The 19,075-nt window shown below is 34.8% G+C and overlaps 1 protein-coding gene across 2 annotated transcripts in view; it reads right to left on the bottom strand.

Moving 5' to 3' along the window:
- Positions 1-5,454: 5,454 nt before the first annotated feature.
- FLVCR2_1 (Feline leukemia virus subgroup C receptor- protein 2) overlaps positions 5,455-19,075 on the bottom strand; it is a 68,625-nt gene continuing 55,004 nt past the window's right edge. The window contains exons 12-14 of one of the 2 annotated variants that reach the window (XM_051217293.1): positions 17,462-17,505; positions 15,247-15,274; positions 5,455-7,507 (exon numbers count right to left, since the gene is read on the bottom strand). In XM_051217293.1, coding sequence (XP_051064675.1) covers positions 7,500-7,507; positions 15,247-15,274; positions 17,462-17,505 — 80 coding nt within the window. In that variant the 3' untranslated portion in view covers positions 5,455-7,499. The remainder of the gene's footprint in view (positions 7,508-15,246; positions 15,275-17,461; positions 17,506-19,075) is intronic. The other variant, XM_051217294.1, reaches the window with a different exon arrangement.

Raw genomic sequence — 19,075 nt, 5'->3', positions numbered from 1 at the left:
AGCAGCGTGCGTTCTGGATTCCACTGCTAGCCACCATCTATCTTTGCTTAGAATGCTTGTGAATTAATGTAATACCGAGGCAATACACATAGTGTGTACATATGCCAATAAGAGACTGATCAATGGCAGTCCTAAACATCAATGAGAAGATTCAAGTAAACAATACAGAGTGAATTTAATGTGAATTATCGTTCACACTTTGAGACAAAACTCCCAATTACTCTTCATATAATCTGTTATATTCTCAGTCAGTCAGCTACAACGTAGGACCAGGCACATATGTGCATCGGTCCAGGTTGCCATACCGCATCAGCACAACAAGATGAACACCGGATTCATAGCAGTGGTTAGGTCAAAGGTAGTAATATGTAGGAGAAAGATTGTATATAGAGATATAGTACAAGAAGAAAGAATTGGTTCGTAGAAAGAAAGATATGAAGCGATTTTAATCTCTTAGTTTAAGGGAAGACAGGGAGTGTATACACCGACGCCATTGTGATCGATTCTGAGCCATGTCACACAGAGTCTCCAACCATTGGTTACGATAGTCATGCGGACCCCAACCAAGTAGTCTGCATCTACCAACATGGCTCAGACTAGAAGTTAGTGACTTCAAGCACTGATGACACGTTTTAGTTTGGCCGCCCCTAACTTTCTTCCAACCATTTCCAATACCGGATAGCATTGCACGTCGTGGTAATCGGTGTTCAGGCATACGTAACAGGTGGCCCAACCATCTCAGTCGATGAAGATTCAGAACCTCATCAACTGATTTACCATCATTCCCTAATACCCCGTCTAACCTCACTATTACTTACCCGGTGATCTCAGCAGATGTGAGCAATATTTCTAAGGCATCTGTGGTCAAATACTAATAGCCACAGATGCCTTAGAAATATTGCTGGCGTCTGCTGGGATCACCGGGTAAGTAATAGTGAGGTTAGACCAGGGTATATTCTAGTGAACATTATATTTGGTGTAACTTCTGAGGACTATTTACGGACTGATATTATACATATATTCTTGTTGTATAAATGTTAACAAACTAAGCTATATATAATTATATTCCTTTTATTATAAGCTTTCATTTGACTTATCAGTTACTGTCATATGATTAACTATTCTCAAGTTATTCTCAATCTATTAGTCACAGTTCCTCACAATCACAGCCACTTTTTGGCTTAATCTTGTACAAATGTTATTTCCTATTTCGTGATGTGATGTGGCCTGTTTGACTGGTATATACACCAAATAGGTTTGAAATGTAGAATTCATGGAGTGAAAGCTGTTATTGGCGTTCTAGACTGAATTGGCTGAGTTAAGAGAGAAACTACTATTTCAAAGGACTAATAAGAATTCTAGGCTACTCGTACTGGTTTATATGTCATTGGTCCGATGACTCTAATTGACGATTGTATCGTGTGATATATTAAATAGGACACAAGGGTCACAAGTTATAATCATTTAGATAAATGTTCCAAACATAACCAAAATCCTAATAATCAGAAGAAGAAGAATAGGGATATGAAGTGTACGAATAAACATGGTTAGAATCGGTGAATATTTACATTGTTAGGAGGTAGTAATTTAGAGGTTATGAAAAGATAATAAAATTAAAAAAAGGGATTAATTAATCACTCAACATGATAAAATAAATAAAGATTTGAGCATTCATATGATCACAATTGATTGATCACTGGGTGGTGATCAATGTCATGCTTGTCTAGTCCTTATTAGTGCAGATCGAATGCTATCGATCACCTTGCTGACGAGTGCCAAGTAGCACGAAACCCGGGTCCAGGGTTTCCTGTTGACTACCTCCAACCACCATCTAATCTCAGAACATTCATATGATTATGTAACAGATTAATATCAGAGGATGAAAGAATAATAAGGAAATAACAAGGTTGGGGGACAGGGTTAAGGAAAAAAAAGTTTAGGATCAATAAAGGTTATTAGATGAACCTTCGAACACTATGGCAGGGAAAGGCTTATCACATTCTCCTTCTGTATATGTAGGTCAAATCGGAAACATTTGACGCTGAATGTCCTTGTAAAATGGAATAAGATTGATATATTTTGTCTGTCAATTATTTTTATTAAATTATTTCCATTCACTTTATATTCATCATACTTACGCCTGTTACTCTTCGTGGAGGAGCATAAGCCGCCCACCAGCACTCTCTATACAAATATTCATAATTCTGAACTTGGGTTGTATGCAACTGATAAGAAAACGTGAAATTCCTGTATGTGGAAAGTTCGAAATTTGCATGCCTATTATGGTTATTCAGTTTTCAAAGTCTTTTTTTAATGTAACATTAACAGCGTAAATTTCAAAATGTAATAACATGAAATGTAAATAGTTGAGTCGATCTAAGCTAGACCACCATGGAAAAACTGAAGGCACTAGACGACCGTTTCGTCCCATTATCGGACTCCCCAGCAGTATGCATTCACGACCACGCATGTAGGACTCGAAATCTGCACCTTCATTCTGGCACACGAACGTTTAACCTCTAGACAACTTAGACGGGACCCGACGGTGTTAACATTTAAATTCAACCAATCCACGATATTGCGCGACCATCCATCACTGTCTTCAGTGAGTCACTGCTTCATAACAAACATGGTTGGACTCCACTGGTCACGGCTTCTCACTAGAACTTCAGGAAATCCAGCTTGAATCTAGTCATTAGTGACCACATGATAATTATCAGTATAGGGTTGTGGAGATTGTTTAGTTTAGATTGATATCATGAATGGATCAATGTTAGGAACTTTCATTGTTATTCATGTTTTCATTCTATTTAAATTGACAGGGTACAAATGCAACTAAGTATTAATTAACTAGTATTCTATACTGTATGTTCACTGAAAACAAAGTGACCTGAATCAGGAAGTTGTATGTAATAGTAATAATTATATGTTTGCTGAGAAGTAGTCTTTTATAATTTCATAAACTAGTTTCCGACTTTCCAAATGAAAAAAGAACGAATATGGATAAATTAGTTGGTGTTAAGGAGTGTGGTCAAGTGACGACTTGTTACAAAACTGATTCACTAAAGTAAATCCTTTGAATGATTTGCGATGAAACAGCGACACTACTAGTCATGAACAGAAACAAATAACGCGACTGCATCTGCTACCTAGAAGTGGTATTCGTGTTTGCCTGTTTCGGTCATTCATTCAAGCAAAATTTGCTTAAACATATTATCCTTTAGATCATACCATGCCAAGCAGGTTGGTTGGAGAACAGTGAGATCAAAAGCAGCAACTTGAGGCCCGAGGGCGAAGTCGTGCCTCCGGATGTTGAGAGGTGAGACAGTAGTTGAGTGATCCATCAGACAATCAGCATCTGCAATGGTGATGGAAGGGATTAGAAAAGGTCGACTGTAAAAATGTCGGACCACACATTACCCACAGATTTCTTTCTCCATAAAGATTGTGCGTGACCGGCCTCTATTAGTTGTCCATTGAGCTTTGTAGTCATACTCCTAGGTCGCTAAGACCACCACTAAATTAGCTTTCTTTTTAGGTCCTAGCCTCCTGAAACCAGACTCTTGATTACATTTTGGAGCTTTTAATGTTCGAACCTCGAGACGGTTAGGAAAACAGGTTTCTTTAATTAGGACTTTAAAGCCTTACGCCATTGATGAATACTGCATGTCCGAAACGTGCATACAGATTTCAAGTATAGTCATTCGTTTGACCTCATTTTTTCAATATAAATAACAGCCAAGATTTACCCTTCATATACCTGGAGACCCCCCACAGCTAATTTACGCAGCCTCGCTACTGTTGATATAGCACTAATTTTTAAGATATAACAATCCTTTTTCGATTGGATGCCTATATACATTCACATATAAGTTGTTCAACTAAATGGGACAATACGAACTCGAAAAGTTAGGGACACACGACCCTGCCTTCTCGTTGTTTCGACCTACACACCCACTGATTGCAGCTCGGACTAAGCTAAAGATGGATTTTATAGAGAGCCACCCAACCTCCTTCAAAAAGTTAAACTCTCTGATGTAGTAATAGTGGCAGGTGATTTTTTGCTTAAGTAGGTAAACTAAACCAAACCGAATTGACTTTGGGCGGATCTTACGGTGTTGCGAACAGATAATAGCGACCGTCTGTTACAACTTGATATGATGGAAAGAAAAGTCAAGATCCGATTGACTGAATAATTATGAAGTTTATTCTACATTACTTCCGTTTTCTAATCCAATATCATAATTACTCAATTTAGTATTTGTTTTGTTATCCAATGTGACCTTTTATTCTGTACAACATACGATATTATTGTATTAAGGTGACATGAACTATGCTCAGCATATGATTCGTAATAACTGAGTATTTTCTATATATGTGATTTCATCCTAATTATTAATCAAAGTGTGTGTACAATCTAGATATATATGCAAGTGTATTTTTGACTAGAGTTGTCGTCGATACCCTCTCGAATAACATTCCTTTCACTAGTTTTCTGTCTTCTCGTTGCGATTGGAAGGGTTCTAACGTTCTAGTGCTCAAGTTATACGCGGTATATCAGGAATATAAGCTCTAAATATAACACAACTATGCTCAGATAACCATTTATTTCTCGCAAACACTAACTTTAATCATGAGGAGAAACACTATCTAACGTGGCAACCTCCATAATCGAATAATCAATAGATTCAAATAGACCATATTACCGTCAGCCATCGTTGGAGAGGCTCAACTGAAAATTGTCATTCATCCTGTAGCACATGTTTTGACTCGGACAATGTTCCAGTTGAAGTATTTATCAACGTCCTACTGAACGTAGAAAAACCACATAAAAACACTGCTACGAGTCCAACTAGCAAATCGCACGGTGAAATGATTAGAAATGTTTTATAAAAACTTATGATTGTAAATGCCTTCTATAACTCATTAAACACTTGAATAGGGTTATGAGAATAAGCGTAATTTATGGATGAATAATTAATTATCACTAAGGGATTTTGTGGATATTATAGTAATCTAATAGTTGAGTTCATGGGTCAATTGACCACCTTGTAAAACATGGAAGTACTGGACCACCGTTTCGTCCTACTGTGGAACTCCTCAACAATGCACACCCACGACCCCGCCCCGCCATATTCGAGCCCAGGACTTATCGGTTTAGTGCATGAACGCTTAACCTCTGGACCACTGAGCCGGCCGGCATTCAATGATTTTAATGTTTAACTTCAACCAACCCACGAAATTAAGCTACCATCCACCATTATAATTAACTAAAACTTTTAACTAATAATGTAGCTTGTTAGATAGTTAAATAATATAAGTAATTTTACATCAGTTTTCAGGAGAACCAGACACCATCTAGGCTTAAATTTTATAACTCAAGAAGCTCAATCCTGTTTCACAGAGGAACCAAACACCGTATAATCCTTTGTCGCTACAATCTGGATAGTACAGCTCAAACCTGTGGCGCAACCACAAAGGTACTAAACACCCTGGTGGACTATTCGCACCCTTCGTTTACACATTCACATCACATGTATAGTTATTCCGATCAATGATCGCGTGAATCAGTTATTCACTGCACGAACAGGTCAAAGTTGACCTATTCCGCTTACACGACAGTCAAACTCATTAATGTTAGAAATGGAGACATGTCTTACAATGTCCCACCCAATGACAATGATCCTTGAGAACAGTGAAAAACAACCACCGATACAAATGAAATCAGTTGATCAGCAAACGAATTTTGTACATGAACAGTCAGCAAAACTTGCCAAATTAATGCTAAACCATCCACAATATCTTCAGCTCTATATAGCAATATAGCTTATACTGCATACAACACATATGTAAGTTAGTAAATGAAATAGCTCAGCTCAGGGTTTAAAGAACGCTTAAAACTCATTGTCTAATGTCAGAATACTATGACTAGACAATCAAGATCATTTGGATTGTATTTGGGAAATGTTCATTATTCCAACTTTTCAGATCCTAACCTGAATTAAAGTCTAGTATCTCTTGTTAGAATAGACATAATATCATCAGTAATATTCACACATTATTACATACTTAACATTATTACGTTTGTTTAAAAGGTATAAACTATCATGTATTGATATACACACAGTGAAAAGATCACCTTTTAAACAGTAACCAACAGACAACAAACAAAACTCATTTATTTGTATTTAAAAAAAATAAACAAACATTTGCTTACCTGCTTGTCAACATGATCTAATTCCATATTTTATAAAGAGAATTTATAATGATTATAACAATTATAGTGTAAAGGTAAAACATACCAAAGAAAAAAAACGGAAGAACAATCTATGTGAGAGAAGATAAGCCACTGTGAAAAAGAAAAAAAAGAGAGAAAAAGCAGAAAGAAAACGAAATGACAATCTATGTGAGAGAAGATAAACCACTGCGAAAAAAAAAAGAAAAACGGAACAACAATCTATGTGAGAGAAAATAAGCCACTGTGAAAAAGAAAAAAAAAGAAAAAGAAGAAGAAAAAAGTGAAACATAAACAAGTGAACATTTTAGAAATGTGAACCGAAAATTAAAAAAAAAACACCACAATGAAGGTAGTCATTTTTCTCTCTACCATTTTCTTTTGTTTACTTGTTTGTTTTTGTTTTCTTTTTCTCTTCGTTAGATACATTTTATGTAATAGAAAAACAAAAAGACAAATCTAATCTAATTCAGTATGAGAAACAAAAAATAATAATAATACAGTCACAAAATAGAACAAAACGAGATCGGGTTAATAATAAGAAGAAGAATAGTAGTAGTAGTAGAAAATTACGTAATCAGTGTTACTATCAAAAAGAGAAAAAAATTTTTTGTTTTAAAAACAGATGTGAATATATTCACATAAACAAACAAACAAACAAACAAACACACACACACACACACGCATACACACACACAGATACAAAACAAAAGATCACTGAATGATTTCACTTTTAAAAATAAAACATCTTCATAAAAAAAAATTGACAATAAAGAATGAATGTAAATGATAGTCGATATCTGAGATTTTGTTGTTTTCTTTTTATCAAGTATTCATGATTTTATTTCACATGTTGATGGGGATGGGGATGATGATGATAATGATGATGATGGGGATAGGGGTGATGATGGAGATGGTACGAGAGGGACAGAGAGAGAGTACAAAAGAAATACATCAAGAGAATTGTTCTAATAGATATGCATATATATATATATATATATATATATATATATATATATATATATATATATATATATAGAGAGAGAGAGAGAGAGAGAGATTACACACGTACACACACACACACAACCACATATCGATATTGATCATTGTATTGCATAATTTTGAGCACTTGGGAAATTATTCATTCTAATATTTAAAAGAACAAAATTTTTTTAAAAAAAAATGAGAAAGTAAAGTTGTTCATGTTTCATTGAATTCATTATGTTGAACATTTAGATCTTCATTAATTTGTTTTGTTAAATGTCTATTCATCTAGATGTAAAGAAAGTAAGGCAAGAAAACGATATAAGAAATTAAACAATATACGAACATATATATAGTGCAAAATTCCATTTACAACTTAATGAAGGTTCTTCTGAAGGCAAACTTCATTCGTTTCATGAATTTTGATTTCAGATGAAATAGTTAAGAAGAAAGTTATATGGAGGATTGATGTTAATTAGACAATGATTGGAAACTAAGAAGCGATGGATAGTTACTTCAACCTGGTATAGAACTACTACTGCCCCCAAATGCCCTGGTACGGCTGGGAACGGAGAAAGTCAAATCTCTCTCTCTCAAAATGCTCTCACATGGCCACGTGTATACTCACTGCCTTCTCTCATCGACGGTGTTGTTAACGAAATTGAGAAGACGAAATGCGAATGTCCGGCGCTGGACACGGAGAGTTCACCTAGGGTAGTTGGAAAACCCTGATTCAAAACCAATGGTGGACATGGATTCTAGGATCCTGAAGGAACAAATGACGTATGAACCAATCGTTGGTCACCGGCTACCGTGGAACTGAATCTTTTTTTTACGTTGCCAATGTTTATGTGATTAAATAAGTAATAATAAAAACAATAGTTTGGTGGTTAAACATCACATGTACTACGTTAAAGCAGCTGAGGTTGTCATCAGCAGATATCTAACATAACAATAACTCCCTATACTATACAACTTTTATGCTTAAAAATACTAAGCAAAATAAAGAGGTCATATTGTACCAGGAAAGCAATCATCTATTAGACTAAAATACATGAAAGATATACTTTAAAAATGTAATCTTCAAAGTTCTTATTAGATTCATAATATTTTACTGTAAGTTACTAAACACCATTTATATTTTATTTATTTAAACATATAAACATTGGTACAAAGTGGCACCAAATAGATTTGCGCCACATAAGTCATCCGATTTGTGTGAGGTCTAGAATACTGCCCAGGTGCCCAAACCGAAGCAGGCGGTTTCCTTATGGGGCCACACTCCGAATCTGTGACTCAAAGTTCTGATTTACAAGGTAGTGGAGATGCAGTCCCATGATAACCGGTGACCGACGATTGCTTCATACACCATTTGTTCTTCAGGATCCCAGAATCCATGTGCAGCATTTGTATGTAATCAAGGTTTTCTAACTCCCCTAGGTGAACTCTCCATGTCGACCAACCCGGTTAAAGAGCCGCACATTTGCATTTCGTCTTCTCAATTTCGTTAACAACACCGTCGATGAGAGAAGGTAATGAGTAGGACTTCTGTGATAGTGGTTGTATACACGTGGCCATGTGAGAGCATTTCGAGAGAGAGAGAGAGAGATCTTACTTTCTTTACTCTCAGCCGTACCAAAGAATTTTGGAGCCTGACTATATACTATCATGTTGAACACATCTAAACTTAAAAGTTCTAAGTTTTCAAAGAAAAGGGTATAGACGGTAAGTGTCAAATTTTGATCAAAACAATAATAATAGTTCCATGTTGTTTCAGTTTCAAATGATTCCGATATCAGCTGATCATTATGAAAATAAAAAGAAATAATATTAAAACTATTAAAGAGATTCATTAGAAAATAATATTGTAGCCTAGTTTTATCTAAATCTTTTGAAAAATTGTAAAACAATCAAAACAATCTAAGTGAAAGTGAATTCTTCAACAATACACTTGATATGATCTAGATCTTCCAAATATTGATTATTTTTTTCTTTAAGAAAAAATCAATAAAATGTTTTACAAATATAGTTTTGTATTTTTTTTTTCAATATGCAAAAAATTCATTTCATTCATTAAGCAAAAGCAACTGTGACTGCATGAATTAAAGTTGAGAGGAAGAATAGCTGAAGTGTTTTAGTAACATAAATGCCTGCTGATATTCTGTTTATTAATTACTTGATAAACAGTACTAAGATCACACTGGTTGAAATCATGAGTCAATTGAAGCTAGACCACTATGGAAAACCTAGAAGCACTGGATGGCTGTCTCGTCTTAGTATGGGACTCCTAAGCAGGGCTCACCTACGATCCCGCCCCCACGAGATTCAAACCCAGGACCTATCAGTCTCGCGCCAGGCACTTAACCAACTAGACCACTGAGCCGGTATCCAACGGTGTTCATGTCTAACTTCAACTAATCCATGAAATTGAGCGACACATTCACCATAGTCATCAATGAGTTACTATCTAACAACTGATCCAGTTGAACTCCACTGGTCACTAAATCTCACCAGAACTCCAGGATATACCTCTTGAAGCCATTCACTAGTGATCATATGTTGATTAGTATCAGAAGGGGTTTTGTGGAGATTGTAGTAATTTCAACGGTTGAGATCATGAGTCAAAAGGGCCGTTCAGTGCTTCCAGGTTTTCAATGGTGGTCTAGCTTCAATTGACTCATGATCTCAACTGTTGAAATTGTTAATAAAAATAGTTAATGTTATTCAAGTAAACATAGTAACATTCAAAGAATAAAATGAATTTGTTCTACTTGATAACTCTTTAATAACTGGAAACAGACTGAGATTAAAATTGATAATATCATTGTAAACATTTGTTTAACATACTTTAGTTAGTTAAAGTTAAAACAGATGGTTGTTCGAAACAGAGCGAAAAAGTTAAAATGATGAGAATAGATCATAAAAAGGTATAAGTAACTATATGGTTAGGATTTATAAGAATTTTAGAAAGTGCGCAGAGATGGATAGTGGCTAGCAGTGGGATCCAGAAAACACATTTCATTCCATTTGAGACTTTTCATCTGGATGTACCTGTATCTCAGAATTGATGGTCACTCTGAGACTCGAATCTAGTATGCTTCGCTTCAAGAGACTGATCAGTTGCAGTCCTAATCATCGATTGGAAGATTCAAGTAAATATTACCAAGAGAATTTAAACTTCCCTCCATTGCACAAGCAAGTGGTTCTCATGACACAGTAGCCAAGTGGATAACGTGATGGCATTTGAACTGAACGGTACTGGGTTTGAGTCCCATAGTGAACATCAACTCTGAGGTGCAAGTATATCCAGCTGACGAGCCCCGAATAGGATGAAACGTGCGACCTAGAATCCACTGCTAGCCGCTATCCATCTTTGCTTAGGAGGAATGTGTATTAAGTCAATAAGTGATTAGGATCGTAATCAAATTAAAATATATCAAGACAATTAGTTCATAAATGATAAAAATCTATGATGAATAAGGTTAATAAGCTAAAAGAGTTATTTGACTGATAATAATGATCACCATGTCAGTGAAAAGTAAATTACACCAAGTTGAAAACGTTTGTCAATAATTGTTTCTCAAAAGTGAATCAAGATTGATGTTGATTATCTATTGTTTATCTTAGATACTTCATTGATATTCATTGTATATTCTCTGTCAATCAGGTGTATGACAACCTTACGACGCAAAATGAAGAAAGCACTTAACTGCGTCACAAGGCAAGCTTTCGATTAGAATCCTCAAGACCATAGAAGAAGAGGTAGAACAAAGAACACAGTACGCCGAGAAATGGAGACAGACATGAGAATGCTGGTCGATAGCCTATACTCCATTGGAGGTAACTGTTATAACGTGTGACCGCTGATTATGGAGCAGTGACTTATCGATCGGATCAATGACACGTAAAACTGTATGGGCAGTCTAGAGTTCTGATTGGCCCTGCTTCCTGTTTAGCCCAGTCAGTTAAGTTCAGAACGCAAGTCTCAGCCTCTGAGATATGAATCACTATATTTCAAACATACTCTGTTTATATACCAATCAAGCAGACCACATCGTACCATAAAACAGAAAATAACATTGTACAATATTGACCAGGAGGGAAACGACACGTGAAATAAAAATTGACCAATAAGAAAATGATGCTATTTCAAGTCCAAGGATAGCATTAGACTTAACAAGATAATTTTTGGGATAATTTTCTGAATATTCCAACAGTAACAGGCGTAAGTAAGTAAGTATTCATCAGATGTATGACAATGTTACATGCAAATATTTCACTTCCTTACAGATATAGGTCCTACTCTGTAATACAACTTCTCAACAGATAAATACATATTGGTTAAGATCATGAGTCATTTGAAGCTAGACCACTATGGAAAACCTGGAAGCACTGGGTGGCCGTTTTTCATCCTATTGTGGGACTCCTTAGTAGTGCGGATCCACGATTTCGCCTCCTGCGAGATTCGAACCCAGGACCTACTTCCAGGTTCTCCATGGTGGTCTAGCTTCAACAGACTCATGATCTTAACCATTGAAATTACTATAATATCCACAAAACCCATTTGATATTAAATACATATTGATCATAACTATGTTCATTCATGCATTCAATGTTCTACTTTTCTTGTTATTATGATTCTTCAATTCAGTTTGAATTATTTATTCAACTCGATTTCGCTAACTAAAGTATGTTAAATAATCGTTTACATGATATTAATCATCGTAAATTTAACATGTTTCTAGTTAATTAGAAGTAATGAAGTTCTCTTTGAATTTATCAACTGATTTGATTATATGAATCTGTAGTGTTTAGTATTGAAAATGAAGTCATCAAGAAAAAAGGTTTCCTCTTAAATAGATCAACATTTATTTACAGTAAAATTAACAGTTTTACCAGTATAGAGATTTGTGGAGATTATAGTATTTACACAGTTTACGAGTCGATCTAAGCTAGATCCTCTCAATGAAAACTTGGAAGCATTAAATGTCTGTTTCATCTTAGTATGGGACTCCTCAGCAATGTGCATCCATAATCCTTCACGAGTGATTCGAAACCAAAATCTTAAGTGGTTCAGCTTAGATCGACTCATGAATTCAACTATGTAAACAGTTTTAGTTCTATTCTATATTTATTATTGGACTTATTCACATATTAAAACATTAATATATGTTATATCCCTACGAGAATAATGGATGGTAACTGTTGGGATCTATTTCTTGACTAATATAAGACGTATATTTTTATTGTATCATTGTTAAGTAACTAAACTACGTTTATTCATATTCCTCTTAATATAAGATTCATTTTGATCTATAAATTATTATTATAAGATTTACCATTCTCTAGAGTTATGCCCAATCTGTCAACTACAGTTAGCTTTGGCTAAATCTTGTACAAATGTTGTTTCCTATTTTATGGTATGATGTGGTCTGTCTGGTTGGTATATAAACCCAGTATGTTTCAAATACATGATTCATATCGCAGTGGTTGAGGTTGATGTTCTGTACTTAACAAGCGGAGCTAGGGTGGGAGAGTAAGGACCGATAGAAACTCCAGACTGCTCGTACTTGTTTTATACGTCATTAGTCCGGTCGATAAACCATTGTTCTCTAATTGGCGGTGTCATTACTTTATACATTGATAGGGGTAACAGGGTATAAGTTATAATAATATTCCAACCTGTGAAATTTCTAAAACTCTCCACAAAACTCATTCTGATAATAATCAACTGCTCACTAGTGACTGACTTCAGGAAAAACTCCTGGAGTTCTAGTGAGAAGCCGTTACCAGTGGAGTTCAACCAGGTCTGTTGTGAGATAACAACTCACTGAAGACAATGGTATACGGTGACGCAACTTCGTGGATTGGTTGAAGTTAGACAGTAACACCTTTGGATGCCGGCTCAGTGGTCTAGTGGTTAAGTGCTCGCGCGTGAAGCCAGTAGGTCCTGGGCTCGGACCCCGCGTGGTGCGGGATCGTGGATGCGAACTGCGGAGGAGTCCCGTACTAGGACGAAACGGCCGTCCAGTGCTTCCAGGTTTTCCATGGTGGTCTAGCTTCAATCGACTCATGATTTCAACCTGTGAAATTTCTAAAACTCTCCACAAAACCCATTCTTTTAATAATATTATTGTAACACAAGAAAAAAACAAGAAAAGTAATACATGGCTTATATTTCGTGTAGGTCATTATAGAAGATAAACTAAACAGATATGCATATTCCAACAAGACTGTACCATCATTCAAGATATCATACACTCAAGTGAACAATTTAGTCATGAATGATGTTGAGGGAAAAACGAAGCAAGATTTGTAGAATAAAACGATTTCATTATTGTCTATTTCAAGATTACTTATCAGTGGTAAACTATAAGTTATGGACGAACATTGACCGACGCTAAAGTAACCTTGAGAGTGTCCATCTAATAACTAGGACCAAATGAGGGTTATAAACCAATGTGAGTAATTCGAATTATGATTTACAATTCATGGTTTGGGGTTATGAATTAGATTTAGGGTTTTCATCACGAACTGACATCTGCTATAATGCCAAAACTCTATTTAGGCAAATGTATGAATGAATTTCGGGCCAAAATTCGAGATCTGTTATCTTATACCTGATTGATCCGTCCACAAATTATAGTCTTGCCATCTAAAACTACAGGGAGGAGTATTCATATTAGCTATAAATAGAAGTTGAACCTATTTTAGTTAGTGAAGGTGGGATAGATAAATATTGAAAATGGAATCAAACATCATACATAAGAAGAATTGAATATAAAATATAAGATGAAACATAGCTCTATGGTTCTATTGCTTTCAATATATTACGTCGAATGTTCGTTATAACATTCGATTGTAGATCAATACACGTCCGCTGTTACCTACAGTTGTATCTATGAATTAACATATATTTTATGTACTAAGTATATTGAAAAGACAAAGAAAAGGGTCTCTCTGAAGTGATCTGAATCAATTCTTAAGAACTTGTCTTTGTAAGTGAATTTTTCATCATTCCAATTGCCATACATTTGATGGACCCATCTGATGAATAATGGATATAGATAGTTTATGGAATACATTAACAGACAATGAACATTAGTTTTACTCTGTTTGCTAATTCTGATTGTTAACAAACACATTCAACCTGATGTATATGTATAGAAAGTAATTGTGATAAGCTTTTCATTACCATAATGACCATGACCATTTAACTTTCTTTATCTCTTATGTAGTTGATATTCACATAATAGTTTTACTATCATTCTAACTATTTTGAATAATTATGCAATCACTCAGTTTTCATTACAACTATGTAACCCATTATTTTTCTAATGTCATGGGTGAGTATTGTTGTGAAGTTCCATACTAGAACAAAAAAACCGCATTTTAATGCTTCCAGATTTTTAATTGGTTGTCAAAATTTAATCGTTTTGTGATTTGAGTAAAATTCAACACTCTCCACAATCTTATACTGATTTCCTTTAATCTTCTTCAATAATTTTCAATATCTTCGTAGACATCATACTTAACTATGTTTTGTATGATGTTCGAGATCAAAGGCCCTAGGTTCAAACACCGTGAGCGAGATGGTGGATACACACTGTTGAGAAGTTCCCCAATAAGACAAAACGATCGTCCAGTGCTTTCAGATTTTCAATGATGGTCTAACATCAATTGATTCATGATTACAATAATTAGAAAAAAACTTAATAATCTCCACAACCCCATACTGATAATTGTAATTTTAGTCTGTTTGGAGTCGATAAGAAGCTTTGAAATAGAAAATAATGAATCCAACTTATTATGAAAATGTCATTTTCGTTCTGTATAAAATGAAGAATACAAGAAACACTTTCATACATGCACACACATACACACACAAAATAAATGAATAAATAAATACACTTAATAGATGGGAAATAATTAGATGATAACAGAGCACACAATTTCTATAAAGCGTTTACAAAAACGTAATGTAAACATTATAGCTCAGATGAAGAGAAAATAAAGCACACACCTACCGGGAACATTTTGTGTTTCAGCCTTCTTCTAAAGTGTTAAAATCAATATTACACTTTAATGTAATTGAAAATTGTCTACATGTGAAGTATTTTAGCCTTCTGTAATATGAATACCTTTCCCCCTCCCCCCCAGTGTTTAGGAAAGGAAAGAAGTAATCATTAACAAACAATCCAGTATCCGATTGAACAATTTAATTCATGTTAGACTATTAGGGTTTCTTTTTTTATCAAACAGTTGATCATCAACTTGTGTAACTCTTCTTTTTTTAAAACTACAGCTTAAGTGCTAATGAATATAACTCGATCAGAAGGATTTCTATATGCATTTTGGCGATTTATCTGTCAACCTTACCAAGTAGGAATATTCATAGAATAAATGAAGTTTTGTGAAGAATGTTTTAATGTTTAGATGGTACTCACCAGGAGAATTCCTTCCATCACTTAACCTTCGAAACTACTAACTTAGCATTCAATAAATGAAGTTTGAACTGCATCAATATGCTTATCGTTTAAGAGTCCTTCTATTATGACGAAACAGTCAATAAGTTTATTGTATAACTATCTCACTTAATGTTTTTGTGACAGTTTGCATTTATAGAAATAAATGTGAGAATGATTAAATATTTAGAATATGATTCAAGAATACATGATGAAATAGTATGTCTGACAGAATACTAGGACTGAATTTATAGAGAAAGATATGTATGGAGCGGATTCATTCGTAACGGCGAGACTAACTCTGTATCATGTCACGCAACTACTCTAACCACGGATTATGGTTACCATCCCAACACCAACCAGTTAATCTACATCTACCAACAGTTAATAACTTCATGTATTGATACAACTCCTTGGTTTAACCGCTCCTAATTTTCTTACATTTTACTTTTACACTAGTTAACAAAAGGCGCCAAAGTCGGTTTTGATTGGGTATACGTTATACGTGTCCTAACCATCGCAGTCAATATGCATTCACTATCTAATTAGCCAACTTCGTATGGTTTCACGATACTCACCCGGTTGTTCCACCATATCAAAGCACTATCGTGAAAAAATCTATGATCACGAACTTGGCGCTTACATAAATATTTTACTTTGATCGATCATATTTCATAACCACTGAGAAATACAAAGATGACTGCTAAGCTGTACATTGACACCGCTTGTTAACAAATGAACATATCGTCTACTCCACAACTAACACAAGTTGCAAGGGTTCTAATGAAATTTCTGAATCATTATCATTATCGCTCAATTTCGTGGATTAGTTGAAGTTAGACATTAACACCGTTGGATGCTGGCTCAGTGGTTTAGTGGGTAAGCACTCGCGCGCGGGAGTGTTAGGTCCAGAGTTAAAATCTCACGAGGCGGGATCGTCAATGAGTACTGCTGAGGAGTCCCATATTAGGACAAAACGGCCGTTCAGTGGTTCCAGGTTTTCCATGGTGGTCTAACTTCAACTGACTCATGATCTCAACCATTGAAATTATTATCTAACTGTTGATTACTAATCTAAGTAAGATGCATATTTTATTACCAGAATGGGGATTTGTGTAGATTGTAATAATTTTGATAGTTGAATTCATGAGTCAATCTAAGATAGATCTTAGCGCACGAAACTTGAACCCAAGGATTGTAGATGCGTACTGTTGAAGAGTTCCATACTAGGTCAGTCAGTCAGTAACAACGTAGAACTTTGTACGTACGTACATCAGTTCTAGTTGCCACACCACATTAGCACAGAGATGCAGTTGTCGATTCAAATCCTGTAGTAGTAGTAGTAGAGGTGATAAGAGTATTGGCAGTAATTGGAAAGATGAGGGTTTGAAGATGTTATTCAACGAGCATAATCCAGTGAAATAAATTTGGAAAGAGAAAAAAAAAAGAGACAAGGAGGATTCAGGAGATTGGAATGCGGGAGAACACAAAGAGTGGATGCACTTGCGCCATTGCAAACGATTTTCAGCCATGTCATTCAAGGTCTCTAACCATCTGTTGATATCATCTCGCAGTCCCCAACCAGATAGTCTACATCTACCAACCATACTAGGACGAAATGGTCATTCAATACTCTCAAGTTTTTAATGATGGTCTAATTTAGATCAACTGATGAATTCAAGTATATTTTAATAACCAGTATTATCTAAACTAGACATGAAGATTATTGATAAAATAAACAGATCATAATAAGTAATTCCATAGACAAAAAACTTACACGTTCATGTGCTTGTTGACGATAAAGATTCTCTTTAATTAACACTGTAAAATATAAAGTCATAGAAGATAGAATCAATAAGCATGTGATAAAAGAATGCAAGAATGTGTTATATAAATGTAAAAGTTAATTAGAGATCATACGAAAGAAACAAATCTCAGTTACGTAAACCTTTATCATTTCTGTTATCAATTACATAAAGAGGGGATAGCTAGAAATTACTAATACTGGTATAGCTGTATTACTATAATTGTGCAATAAATTACTGTCTACTGCTTAGTGTAATGGAATGGAACTATCATATTGATTACAGCTTATAATTTTACTATATCTAGCACTACGGGATTTGAATCGACCACTGCATCTATGTGCTAATGTGGTGTGGCAACTCGAACTGATGTACGTATGTACGAAGTTCTACGCTGTGACTGACTGACTGACTAACTGAGAAGAAGATTAGTTTATTCATTAATTATTAATTAAACGATATATATATATAATTACATATTATATATATTTAATTATATATTTGTTTCATTCTTAATAATGGAGATTGTTTAAATACCACTGGAAGCCAAGAAGCTCTGGAGAGATGTTTCGAGGCTCTATGCGACTCGAAAGAAATAGGCATTTACAACCCCGTCAGGAATTAAATACAGAATCCTCAGGTTTCATTGGCGAGAATTTGACAGGAGAATTACTGAGTTGAAAGTTAACTGATTAACTTTTCAAACTCAGTCAATTTAAGAAGCTACATAAACATCATTCATTGTCATTAACGATATTTGTCTAACTTTCAAATATCAATGGTCATAGCTTCTCACTGGAGATAACCTCTTAAAATAATCAACAGTGAGCAAAAGTGAGTAATTTCCGGAAATATTTAAAGCTAGATACCCAAATTGTTGAGTTCTAGGGTTCAGGAGATGCGGTTCTAATATGAGAACACATATGTCCTACATTTTACTACTAACCACAATCCGTTTATTCTACACAGAACGTTGAATCATGTTTATCAGTATTACAGACAGTATTCAGATTGTTAATCTAAGATTCATCCAAATTCGTTACTAATTTTTGTCAAGAAATTGAGAAATCTCATTCTAAATCGGTCAGTTTTAAGAATATTCTGAGATTGTGTAACACTAAGAAGCCGCCGAACCCAGTTTTCATGACATATACACTGGGTACATCGATCTACGAAATAAAATCCAGATAATTCATGGTATTTATCAAGTAATCACAAATAATAATAAATATTTGACACAATAGTTGGTTGAAATTATGATTCATTCACAGAAAACATTCAAGAGCATGTTATATTGAATGTAGTTATAGCTAGAATAAATATCTCAATGACTAATTATTGATAACAAAACTATTTCATCAGATGTAGAGTGTTGATGTCATATATTGTGTAATGGATCTAATAGCAAAATTCCGTTGGTTTATTACTATCGGTTACTTCTTATTGCCAGATCAATTCTAAAGAAAAATGACCAACATTCAAGGCTAGACATACAAGAAATTCTTCACTATTTGGTGATTAATCGATAGAAATTTATTGAAGTACTGCAGGAGGCAATTGGAGGCCTAAAAAGTTCATTGATAATA

The sequence above is a fragment of the Schistosoma haematobium genome, chromosome 5, assembly GCF_000699445.3.
Source record: "Schistosoma haematobium chromosome 5, whole genome shotgun sequence".
NCBI lineage: Eukaryota > Metazoa > Platyhelminthes > Trematoda > Strigeidida > Schistosomatidae > Schistosoma > Schistosoma haematobium.
The sequence above is the reverse complement of the archived record's forward strand: the minus strand, read 5'-3'. Positions and strand labels throughout refer to the sequence as shown.